This window comes from Mesoplodon bidens (assembly GCF_964165515.1).
Source record: "Mesoplodon bidens genome assembly, chromosome: 3".
NCBI lineage: Eukaryota > Metazoa > Chordata > Mammalia > Artiodactyla > Ziphiidae > Mesoplodon > Mesoplodon bidens.
The window spans coordinates 27,353,727-27,366,090 of record NC_138178.1 but is presented as its reverse complement, the minus strand read 5'-3'; the positions used below and the strand labels follow the sequence as shown (position 1 = coordinate 27,366,090).

Below are 12,364 nucleotides of genomic sequence, written 5' to 3'. Positions count from 1 at the left end.
CCACCCTGCTTCATGCTCTCCACAGCTCGCTGGTGCTGTTGAAGGAGCACGATAGCTACCCTGACTTTTTTGTCCCCTTTTGCATGGTGCCTGCCACCATTAGCAACAATGTCCCAGGCACAGACCTGAGCCTGGGCTTTGAAATCGGTCTGAATGTGGTCACGGAGGTAAGAGCTTCCATGTTTGCCATCGTGGTTTGTTTGCCGCAAGTAGACAGCCCATCAGGTGGAACCCGTAAGGTCTGTCTTTCCTCCTTAAGGAGAAACGGAAGGGGGACCCCATCCGATCTTCCAGGACAAATGAGCCTAGTTTATCATCAGCTCAAGTTTGCGTCACTTCCCACCCAGCTTCTGTGTCTCTCGGGGTTGGGGGGAGGTCAGTGCCGACTGTGCCACCTGTGCTGACTAAAAATAGGCTGTTCCATGGGTGCTCTGGGTGATCCCTGTTCCTGCACCCTTGGAGGTGCCTCCCAGTGTGGTGAGGCTGCTGCCAGGTCCCCAGGTGACGAGCTGGCCGCATGGTCCGCATGAAGAGACGGGACATGGAGCAGGTTGGGGCGGGGGAGTGTAGACGGTTCCGAGGGGTGAGGGAGTCCAGCCGACTGCGGGCCACGGGGAGGAGACGCCCTTCCTCATGGTGTGAGTGCGCTGCCCTCGGGGGCTTCACCCGCAGCCCCTCCCCTCCGCATCCAAGTGGGGGTCCAGCAGCTCAGGTGTCACCCGCGCCTCCGAGCCCCGTCCACCGGGCTTCTGCTCTGGGGCGTGTCCTGCCCCATCGAGCCCCCCACCCCCGCAGAGGTTCAGAGCCCTCTGTGCTGGAGGGTTCTCGTGCTCAGCTGGGCACAGACCCCTGGGAATGAGCAGTTCAGTGCAGGCTCTGACTGCAAGGCAGGGAGGCCGTCACCAGGATCTCCGCCATCCAGGCCGACGGGTACATCTGGGGCATTCTGCTCCCCAAGATGGGGGCTCCGTGGGCCCAGCACGTAGCCTCTCCACTTACATCAGGTAGCCCTGGCCTTGGATGCTGGGGGGGGGCGGGCATAACCCCCCCACTCCTCCGCAGGGCATTGTCTGCACCTCCAGACGCCTGCACGCACTGTCACCCTCCCACCCCTACTTGGCACGTGTCACCCACCACCCGACCTCAGCCGCCTGTGCCTTGTGGATGGGAACCCCCAAGGGGGTGCGTAACTGGGCGCCGAGGTGTCCTCGTGCCGGAGATCATGGGCTCTTTCCCATCTTAACACCCTTCCAAGCGCCACCTCATCTTTTCACATTGGGCTTTATGTTTACCACACCCATGTGGCAAAATGTGAGCAGTTCTGGGACTTTGAATAACTTGAGGATTTTCCTCCAGTGGAGAATTCCCGGGTATTTTTCTTGGGTATAATCCTCTGTCCCCGCCAGAGGGCGCCAGCGCTGGGCGAGAGGGGATGTTCCCGCAGTGGCCATGGCGGCAGGGCTGGTCCTGCAGGGGCGTCGGCCCTCCTGGATGCCCTCCTCTCACCCCAGAAGTCAGAGCCAGCCGGCCCTGTACCACCCACCAGGGACTGGGGCGCGCGGTCCCGCGGCCTCTTCTGTGTCAGCCCTGCTCTCAGCAATTGGCTGAGACGCTGCCGGGGGGACTTGCTATTTTTAGATCAAGTGAACTCAAGCTTCAGACACAACCTGGGTGAATGAGAGAGTTGACAGGCGTTTAAGCGCCTGGCTCCCCGGGGCTCCCAGCCGCCCAGGCCGTGTCAGCTGCCAGGCGCCCGCGGTTGGCTCCCTCTTCGCTGTCCAAGTCGGGGCCGAGACGCAGGTACTCGCCTCGGAGGAGAGGGGCTTTGCCGTCAGGTGGTTACAGTGCTGCTCTCTGCGTTAGGGACAGTGACTCTCCGCCTTCAGTGTCAGGCTGGGTCAGGAAAGGAACCCACATGACCTGCAGCTCTGGGAGGGGCCTGTGCACCCCCCAGCCCTGAATTCCTCTGAGACAAAGACCAGGAAGGGAGGTTTAAGTGCTCGAAGGCCACGTAAAGGAGCCCGTGGAAACCCTCCCGCCCCCTGTGACCCCCGCACTGCCAGGAACCCGCATCCCCGCCTAAGTACCGGGAAGACAAGATGGGTGGGTCGCGTTGATGCAATTTCTTCTTCCTATCCTGGCTCCTGGAGAACGCAGAGCTGTCCACCGGCTGAAGCGCGCACTGCATTTTGATTAAATCAACCTATCTATTTGGGGAGGGTGATGATCCATCAAACACATTGAAAGTATAGTGAGGAATGATGGAAGGGAGCCTGTGTTTGTTCATCAAGACGCTCCTTCACGTCTAAACCGAAGCACTGGAGTGAGGACCTCCACACTGGTGGTGGTATACTTTGGTGCACAAACCTCTTTTCCCCGAAACGTGACCCCTGGTCTCCCAAGCCCCCACCCCCAGCCCCCATTTAAGATTTCACTCTGGTCTCAGAGCTGTTCGGACTGATTTAGGGAACCCTGTACGGTTACCCGTGACTGGTTGATGGATGGGGCAGGATGCTGCCTGCTTTTCTTTCATTGTCAGACACTTATTGAGCGCTGACTGTGCGATTCTTGTCTTCATGGGATTTGCAGTCTAGCGAGGAAGGCACCCCACCCCTGAATCAGAGAATTACTGAGTTGCAGAAACCTGCGCTGTGGTGACTCCCGTGGAGAGAGGCCTCGAGGTGTCACCAGAGCCCCTGGCAGAGGGGACCTGCAGTCCTGGTGACCACGCATCCTGGATTTCATTCCCACATGAGGGCTCGGTCTCAGGTTCCAGGCACGAGGCCCTGGGTGTCTTTGGGGGCCGCAGTCCAGCCCCCACGAGCAGGGCGTGAGAGGTCCCTGGAGCAGGTGGCGGGGGGACTGGTGTGATGCTCCTGAAGGGCTGAGCGAGGCGAGATGTGGACACGAGCGTGTGTGGTGGACAGACCAGGGCAGGGGCCTTGCAGGCTCCCCCGAGAGAGGACCGTGGCTGGACGGGTTTCTGTGTCCCCGAGGGCCCGGTGCAGGTGTTTCCTTGGGGCGGGGAGGGACGGCCATCTGTGTATCGGCGAGTCTTCCAGGGGCAGGTCTGGAACCATCGTCCGGCTCTGGGGAGAGGTGCCCCACGGGACGTAGTCCAGGAATAGACTGAGGACAGCCAGATCCAAGCGTCCACGGGGCTTTCCAGGAGAAAATAAAGCAAGGGATTTGCCCGCTGCCCGAGCCCGACAAGCCCGGCAGCGCAGCCCTGCGAGGCCGCAGGCAGAGGGTGCAGGGGCCCCAGAGCACCGACCGAGGTCAGGGCCGGGCTGTGGGGTGGTGTCCCACGTGGCCTGTGTCCTTCTGTGCAGACGTGTGACCGCATCAAGCAGTCGGCCAGCGGGACCAAGCGCCGCGTCTTCATCATCGAGACCATGGGGGGCTACTGCGGCTATCTGGCCAACATGGGGGGGCTGGCTGCCGGCGCTGATGCCGCCTACATCTTCGAGGAGCCTTTCGACATCCGGGACCTGCAGGTACGTGGACACAGGGCCGGGGGCGCTGACGCCTGATGGGTCGACAGAGGCGCTGGTGATGCGCCAGGTTCTGGCACCCGCCCTCCCTCCACTGATGGCGCTCACGCCAGTGAGGCGTTAGGGCTCTGTCCGCGGTGACAGGGTAACAGCAGGAACAGACACATTTCAGGGCACCTGCTACTCTTTAACCCAAGCTTCTAAGTTTCTGTCTCTTACACTTTTGTCTACGAAGCAGTTATTGCCCTTCCTGGGAAGGCCCCACACCCACAGGGATGCGGACGTGTTCAGGGGGCCCGGTGCTTTGCCGGCTGATGGCTACGGATGTCCAGGCTGTGGGGTACACACAAGGCCAGAGCTCGGGTGTCCCTGTGGGGCTGAGTGGGGCGAAATGTGCAGTAGCTGGAGGACAGCACCCCTGCCTGGAGGAGCCCCTCGTCCCCAGGGACTGCAGGACTGCCTCCCCGGTGCCCACAGGGGAGGCTTGACCAGGCAGGGACACAGCAAAGTAGGTGTGTTCAGCTAAAACCAGGACAGGAAATACACTACCTGCAGCTTGCTTCTTTCTAAAAATGTTTGCTTTTGTGTCACTCTCTCCCTTTCTTGCACATTTCCTTTCTCAAGACACAACAGTCCTTCCTTAGTAAATCTGTGCACCGATTTGACTCTCTAGGTTTCTCCTGGCCTGAAAATGCTTGGTAGGCAGTTTTACGAGTTTCTGTATAAAGTCAGGTAACAGGTGTTTTCCTCTGAGACTGAAAACACTGTCATGGAAATGGATCAGGAGCCGTGGAGGAAAGTAGCAGCTCCAGGCGAGTACATGGAATACACACACTGATGTGTTCAAGGGAAGTCGTTCATCTGGGCAAGCGTCTCCCATGGACGCCATGTGTGGCACTGACTCAGTGACACCCCCCTCCCCCTGCCGTGGCTGTGGGCTGCTGGGTTACAGGTTCCCTGGCATTTGTCACTAGCTGATATGTCACTCGTCTGCTGTCCTCTCCGCTACGAGGTGAACTCAGAGCAGCTGCCCCGACTTCCCCGCTGCCACTGTCACAGGGCCGGACAGTACCCGGCACACAGTAGGCGTTTAATAAGTGTCCTAAGGGAACACTCTTTCCTAGTCCAACGTGGAGCACCTGACGGAGAAGATGAAGACCACCATCCAGAGGGGACTCGTGCTCAGGTAAGGGACCTCTGGCTGCCCCAGCTGAGCCCCGGCTGCTCAGAAAGAACCCGCTTCGCCTAACCCCCCGCGAGCGGCCACTTCTCTGCACGATCTCGCTCTGAATCCTGGAGAAATGAGCGGAGTCACTGTGCTGCTTTGTGTTCAGACTTGCAGGCATTTAAATAATCGGATGGTAATTTTTCAAAATTCATTTTTGCTGTGTGGTCAGTTTTCTTGTTTAAGATTCTGCAAGTCGTTTCTTTAGCTAAGCCGGTGACCTTGATAGAGAAGGCCGTGTGCAGCGGCGGGCAGGATGGGAGCGAGCTGCCATGTGTTTCAGGAACGAGAGCTGCAGTGTGAACTACACCACCGACTTCATCTACCAGCTCTACTCAGAGGAGGGCAAGGGGGTGTTCGACTGCAGGAAGAACGTGCTGGGTCACATGCAGCAGGTGGGCCGTGGGCTAGGGAGGTGGCCAGGTGCCTGTGACTTTTCTCAGATGGGTGTCCTCCTTTAGCCATTCTGGAAAGAAATGTGTATTCATGGGTAAATTCCAAGATGCTTAAAATCAACATCTGGCCTGTGTTATTGTTACACCAGATATCACCAGCCTCAGTAATCCTTTCCACTGTTTGTGATATTTGGGCAGATGGGCTTTTTAGGGAAAACCATCCACTTTCATATAAATAGTGACACCAGTTGAGTGGATAGACGTTCAAATTAAGTACTTGATTCAGTTTCGGGCCTTATTATCCATTTAAATTGGAATCTCAGATGATACTTCTTTGAGATTTGCATCAAATTGGAGCGATTTGGGAAGAATCTTGGGGTACACATATAAATGCACCCAGACAAGGCAGGTGGCAGGCGTGGAGGGACCTGGTCCCCTAACAGCAGGCCTGTCCATCACCACCACTCAGTCCTGTGTCTTAGGAACTTGTAAGGGCCCATTAATGCACTGAATCCCCTGAAACTACATGATGGACTGGTGGGCGTGTGTGCGCCTTTGTGAAAGTGAGCCCACAGAGTTGATCAGATTCTTAAAGGAACTGTGACCACCCCTCCCCACCCCCCGTAACCTACCCCAAAACAAGGTTAAGGAATCCTGCTAAAGATTGTAAAATAACAAAGATGCTCGTTGACCAGTTGGTTGATTAAAAGCCTCCTCCTTGGGGAAGCACTGAGATGCCTGATGGGCTGGGCTTTGGCTGCAGGAGTTACGGGGTTTGTTTTGGTTTGTTTGGTCCCAGCCATACAGAAGGAGATAGCAATATGCAACAAAACCCCCCAAACCCATATTTACAAACTTGAGTCTCTCAGAAATGTGATGTGAATTTTGTTAGTCATTTTCATTTCTATTCCATTTTAAAAAACTAACAGCCAGAAAGGTGTCGCTGTGTAACTAACATTCAGGTAATTCTAACCACCAACAGGGTGGGGCACCTTCTCCATTTGATAGAAACTTTGGAACCAAAATTTCCGCCAGAGCCATGCAGTGGATCAGCATGAAGCTGAAGGAGCCGGCGGTGAGAGGTACCAAGTGGGCAGCGGGGCGGCCGCAGCGCTGGGGGGGCTGTGCTCTGGGCCCCCGTTTCTCCCTGGCTTCCACCCGGCCTTGGACTGCACGGGACAGAACCAGCTCTCACTCAACTCTGGCTGCTGCTTAAGACTCAGGTTATAATTAGGAATAAAGTAATTAACGAAACAAAATGCTCATTACTGAGGGAGGCATTCCAGTCATGTGGCAACATCTGTCTTCCCTTAATGGAAAACTGCCAGCTCGTGAGGGCTCCGCTAGCAAGACCCCAGATGGGAGCTTTCCTGGCTGTGTTTCTTTGCCTCGTGGATGCTCTGAACTGGCTTTTACTTGGCTTCTTCATTGATTCCTTACGGCCTCCTTTTTGAAGAAAATGACAGAGGATGGGGAGGTGCCTGGACTGTGTCCTCCTTGGTGGGTCCTCCCGCCACGCCACTTTTGACTCTGTCCCACTGGCAGCAACCTCGGGATTTGGTGATGTAATTCCCCGGCTCTCCTTCAGGGTTTGACTTCGTAGGATTAAACCTTCAAAGGCTCTGGTTTTGTGGTTTAGGTGAGAGAAGCAGAGGGCGTTTCCCTGTAGGGCCGGCCATCGCTGTGGCCCACCCTTGCCCTCCTGCCACCCGGCCCAACCAGGGCCTCTGGGTCCTGCCCTGACCCAGGAGTGGGCCGGTTCTCCAGACCAGTCTCACCCACCCCAGGCTCGCCTGCGGGGCGCGATCCCCTCCCTCCCTGGGCCACACCTGATGAATCCGTCACCCTTTGAAGTATTGCTGTGATGCTGGGTGGGACTGAGACAGGCCCCCACTCCAGTGGCTGTAAGTGGCTAAACCTCTAGGTTATGAGGGAAATGCCAGGCCCTTCCTGCCTATGGATCATTCTTGTTTATTCTGTTACTGCTTCATGTTATCTGATGATTTGTTTTGTCTGTATCATTTCTTAGGATTTAAAAATATGTTGATTATTTTAGAGGAGTTTTTAATATAAGGAAGTCCATATTTTATATTGTCAAAGTCACATGTTGCAGACGTGTCTCCCATGTGTGGCAAACCCTGTCATTATCTTTTAATGAGGTGCTTTTAATTTTTTTAACATTCATTTTATTTTTTTTTTTTTGGCTGCACTGGGTCTTAGCTGCGGCACGCGGGCTTCTCTCTAGTTGTGGCGTGCGGGTTTTCTCTCTCTAGTTGTGACGCGTGGGTTCCAGGGTGCGTGGGCTCTGTAGTTTGCGGCATGCAGCACAAGCTCGGAAGTTGTGGCGCCTGGTCTTAGCTGCCCTGTGGCCTGTGGGAACCTAGTTCCCCCACCAGGGATCGAACCCGTGTCCCCTGCATTGGAAGGCAGATTCTCTACCACTGGACCACCAGGGAAATCCCAAGTGCTCTTAATGTACCCAATTTTTTAAACTTTGTCCTTGAAAATTTGAGCTTTTTGTGTTACTAAAATATTCACCTTTTACATTTAGTTTTTTAATCCACTTGAACTGATATGCAGTTTAAGGTGTAATATTTTCCATGTGTACAGTTATTTGAGTGCCAGTCATTGAAAAATCCATTTTTTTCCCCACCCTGCAGTATAAACTCCATTGTTAGGTTGATGTTTTGGCATTCAGTTACTGATCCGTGCCAATGTTCCAGTTTTGTGAACAATTACTAATACCTAGTAGGGCAAGTCCTACCTGGGCCTTCTTCCAGTTTTGGCTATTCCTGGCCCTTTGTGTCAAGGTCAATCAATTCTGTCGGATTTTTTTGGGGGGGGGGTGGTTACATGTAAATAATGAATCTTTTGGAGGAAGAATTGACATTTTTAAAGTACTTAACTTCTAACTCATGAACATTTTAATCTCCATATATTTAGGCCTTTTGTTATCTTATTAAAGCAGTTTTACATAAAGATCTTGCATAACTTTTGATAAGTTTATTCCTTAGTGAGTTTAAAAATAAATTATTGTATGGGACTTCCCTGGTGGTGCAGTGGTTAAGAATCCCCCTACCAACGCAGGGGACACAGGTTCAATCCGTGGTCTGGGAAGTTCCCACATGCTGCGGAGCAACTAAGCCTGTGCACCATGACTACTGAGCCTGCACTCTAGAGCCTGTGAGCCACAACTACTGAGCCCAGGTGCCACAACTACTGAGCCCGTGCACCTACAGCCCGTGCTTTGCAACGAGAGGCCACCGCAATGAGAAGCCCACGTGCAACAACAAAGAGTAGCCCCTGCTCGCCGCAACTAAGGAAAGCCTGCGAGCAGCCATGAAGACCCAATGCAGCCAAAAATAAATTAAAAACATATATTATTGCAAGTGGTATTTCTTATAGCTGGTGTACAGAAACACAACTCATTTTTGTACGCTGATTTTTGCAATCCGTAACTTTCTACACACTCTTAATTCTAGTAATTATTTGTAGATACAATTTTTTTCTCTTGGTTTTTATTATCCACACATATGGCGTATGTATACGACCTTTTGGTTTTTTCCTTGATACTTTTTGTGGGTGTTTGTGTTCCCTCCAGAGAAATCCTGACATAGTGACAGAAGAACTCCTGTCTTGTTCTCGACCCTAATGGCACAAGGACGCCTTCAATGTTTCATGACTGAGGATTCTTACTAATATTTAACTGAAGTCTTTCTTTCTGCAACTTATTATTTGCTGATGGTCTTTGATCGTTACTGGATACCTCTGATGTTCATTAAGTAGTTTTTCAGTCGTGAAGGCTATGATAACACTTTTGCGAATGAGACGGTCACTTGAAGTTCCTTCAGCCGACTTGCTAGTGCTAAGGCCACCCCGCCTTCCTGGGGTGTGCCCCTGACACCCCCGGCTGTGCACGCTCTTCTCACCGCAGGCTGGCCCCATGCGCGCTGTCCCTGACCATTGTAGGGGTGGGCAGCCTTGTTCTAGCGTCTAAGAGGCTGGGGGGGGGTTCCCCGGCGAGAGCATTTCTAAGGCAAGTTTTGTTTTGATTTTTGGATGTTTGCTAAACCTCTACCTGCATCCCAGCTCTGCTTTCTGTGCAGGGAAAGCTGACGGCTGAATTTCTTCAGGGTTTATAGACCTGCTGGTGTTTGTTCCTTGAATCTTTCATCTTCTACGAAATTATACATTTATCTAAGTTTTCAGAAGATTCAGCATGAAAACCTTCGTAATCCCCTCTTCTCTCTTCAGTGCCTGCAGCCCTCATCCTCCCTTCACTCCAGACGGTGGTTATTTGTGCCGATACCTCGACTTCACCCCCTCAATTTCTTACATCATTTTTCTGTCTTATAGGAAAAAGATTTGTAAGTGATGATTCCGTCTGTGTGCTGGGAATAAGCAAAAGAAACCTGGTCTTCCAGCCCGTGGCCGAGCTGAAGGGGGAGACGGACTTCGAGTAAGTGCACGGGGCCCTGTGGGGAGGGAGGGGGAGAGAGGCCCACTGGGTTGGGGACCCAGGCCCTGCTCAGCCACCCATCCCCCTCCCGCAGGCACAGGATCCCCAAGGAGCAGTGGTGGCTGAAGCTGCGGCCCCTCATGAAGATCCTGGCCAAGTACAAGGCCAGCTTCGAGGTGTCGGATGCGGGCCCGCTGGAGCCCGTGCAGCCCCGCGGGCCCGAGGAGCCTGCCACCATCTAGACACCCCACCTGCCCATTTTGTAACGTTTAAGTTATTTATGAGCACTTTACGCGAGCATCGTCCAAGTGAACCCTGAGCGCGGCCCGCCTTCCCCGTCCCCTGGCCCCCAGCACGGGGTGTCAGCTGTGCTGTCTTGTGTGTCCTGCTTCACAAACTGCGGATCCCGCAGAATTAAACGTTTGCTAAAAGCCAATCACGGTGCCCGGTTTCTTTGTTTTCTAAGAGGGAGTTGAAAACCTCAGGGTGTGTGAGCGGCTCTCAGGGTTTTGTCGGCAGATACAGGCACACATTTTCTAGGGAACTGGGGAGCCAGGAGACAGGCAAGGACAGAGGCATCCAGAGGAAAGAGGTGACACTCTGACGAGCAGGCGCGTGGGTGACTCGCCCAGTGCACCAGGAGGGCCCTGGACCAGGGCGCCAGGTAAGGTGATCCCCCTGGGGGGGCGGGGGTGGACGCGCACCTGAGTCTTTAGACATGAGCTCCTCTGACCCCCTGCTGTGCGCCTGCAGGAGGCGGAGGAGGGGATTCAGTTCCTTTCAAGGCAGGGCCGGCAGTTTCCTTTCTGTCTGACAGCCTGACGGGATGGAGGAGTCAGATCCTGGAGTCAAAGGTGATGCCATTACCAGCCCCGCGTCCTCCAGGCACGTCCACCGCACCCGCCGCCCTGCGGCCCCACCGCCGGGGTGAGTGGAAAGCAGACGTCGGGACAACCTCTGTCCCTTTGCTCGTGCATTTCTCCATAAAGGCCCTAAAAAATGCTTTAACAAAAAGTGATTTAAAATGATAATGACTATAAAGCACAGGCAGGTCAGAGTCACCTTTTATTTTTAAAATACATGTTCTAGGATTAATAGGTAAAATAAGCATTCATAGCACTAGGAAGTCTTAAAAACTATAATCTGTGCATCTCTGGCACTTAGTGCATGATTATTTCAATTAATTTCTTTGTGCTCACTCTATTTCCTTCTTCAAGACAGAAGAGTTTTCGTCTGACTTGCCAGGCAATACCTTAGGCAAAATCATAAGAATGATATATACATATATATGATCACATATACTATGATCAAGAGTTTTGCAAAAAAAATAATAACTTAAAGGCCAGAAAAGCACAGAGCTCAGTGTCAGGAGGCCTAAGGCTGGGCCAAGTCCCATGGAGTCAGGGTCATTTGCTACCTAACTATCCACGACGGGTCCTTGGTGATGCTTGCATTGTCTGGTCCGAGCAGAGCTATGCCATGTGTGCTGCTCCCGGCGCCCAGGTACCTGCAGGTGGACGGGTGGGGGTCACCCAGGCAGCAGCGGGGGGCGCAGGGTCTGGGCACTAAACCACCTGGCACCTACTCACCTGTTGCTCACGTCAACCAGATCTTCGTGGCGGACAGCAAAGAGCTGCTCGCGGTGCGCCTGCTTCGCCTCATCCGAGAGGCCATACAGGAAGCAGTCCAGGCCTGAGTGAGCACAAGCGACAGGATGGAGGGGCATGTGGCTACCTTGGCCCTTTACAGCCTGTTTCCACCAAAGGCCACACCGCTGCCCGTCACACGCCCGCAGCGCGCTCTCCTCCCGACTCGGCTGAGACGCACAGTCTCAAGGAGGCTGGGAGGGCCCGAGCCCGGGGAGCCGCGTGGCAGGGGGTCCCGGCTGTTGACACCACCACGGCTCGAGGCACGTTACCTACGCCAGATACCTTTGTCTGAAGGAGCCACCGGAGCGTCCACGGCGGCGAAGACAGAGAGCTTTGCCTCGTTGATGTCCTGCTGCGTGAACCTCCCAGACTTGGCCCAGTCGACGGCCTTCAGGAAGGACTGCAGCGTCTCCGTGGAATGCGGGTCCCTGGAGACCCAAGGAGTCAGGCTCACATGTTTGGCAGAAAACGTATAGGGGACACCCAGGCACGACTTCAGTTCTTCCATGCTTCGGGGTTGTTAATGCTGTTTTAACAGTCCAGACAACCCAGTACTCTGGAAATTGACATGTGGCCACACAAGCCACCGACACTCTCCCTGCAGACCTCGCCTGTGACCCGCACTCCGCCACCTGATCACTGACTACACCGCTGTAACCCAGGAGAGCCGGGGGACTGGCCGGAAGGAACAGAAGACGCTCATAAGATGCACCCAGACAGCGCAAGGATCACCCCTCAGAGGCGAGTTTCCGGGGTCCTCCCCTGAACAGAAAGAGCTCCAAGGCCCCTCATTCACACGTGCATGTGGTCCTGAGGGCGACTTGTGGGAAACGCCTTGTTTTTCATGTCCCTCGAGACCCGTAGCCCCCACATAACCACATCAGCCCATGTCACGGGACGTGAAGTGGTCGGGGGCAGAGAGAAACCCTCGGTCCCTGAGGTGCCAGAAAGGCAGCAGGGCCACAGAACAGAGACGTAAAAGGGTAGAACAGTCTGGCCCTGAAGACCTAGCCCCGGAGAGCTTCCAGGTCATCTCCTTACACACCCTGGTTACCGAACCCCAGAGCTATTTTCTGTCCCCTCCCGCTATCCCTACGGCCTGCAGCTGAAAGGACCTTGCTGGGTGGGGTTACACGCCGGCC

The 12,364-nt window shown here is 54.2% G+C and overlaps 2 protein-coding genes across 3 annotated transcripts in view; one reads left to right on the top strand and one right to left on the bottom strand.

Annotated features, from left to right (window-relative positions):
* PFKP (phosphofructokinase, platelet) overlaps positions 1 to 10,009 on the top strand; it is an 81,384-nt gene extending 71,375 nt beyond the window's left edge. The window contains exons 17-22 of the mRNA XM_081227018.1: positions 3,333 to 3,497; positions 4,619 to 4,680; positions 5,003 to 5,114; positions 6,097 to 6,196; positions 9,471 to 9,573; positions 9,668 to 10,009. Of these exons, the coding sequence (XP_081083144.1) occupies positions 3,333 to 3,497; positions 4,619 to 4,680; positions 5,003 to 5,114; positions 6,097 to 6,196; positions 9,471 to 9,573; positions 9,668 to 9,815 (690 nt within the window). The 3' untranslated portion in view covers positions 9,816 to 10,009. The remainder of the gene's footprint in view (positions 1 to 3,332; positions 3,498 to 4,618; positions 4,681 to 5,002; positions 5,115 to 6,096; positions 6,197 to 9,470; positions 9,574 to 9,667) is intronic.
* PITRM1 (pitrilysin metallopeptidase 1) overlaps positions 7,955 to 12,364 on the bottom strand; it is a 40,331-nt gene continuing 35,921 nt past the window's right edge. Inside the window, exons 25-28 of one of the 2 annotated variants that reach the window (XM_081227016.1) lie at positions 11,505 to 11,650; positions 11,163 to 11,265; positions 10,278 to 11,080; positions 7,955 to 9,459 (exon numbers count right to left, since the gene is read on the bottom strand). In XM_081227016.1, coding sequence (XP_081083142.1) covers positions 10,987 to 11,080; positions 11,163 to 11,265; positions 11,505 to 11,650 — 343 coding nt within the window. In that variant the 3' untranslated portion in view covers positions 7,955 to 9,459; positions 10,278 to 10,986. Of the gene's footprint in view, positions 9,460 to 10,277; positions 11,081 to 11,162; positions 11,266 to 11,504; positions 11,651 to 12,364 lie in introns of those variants that run through there. The other variant, XM_081227017.1, reaches the window with a different exon arrangement.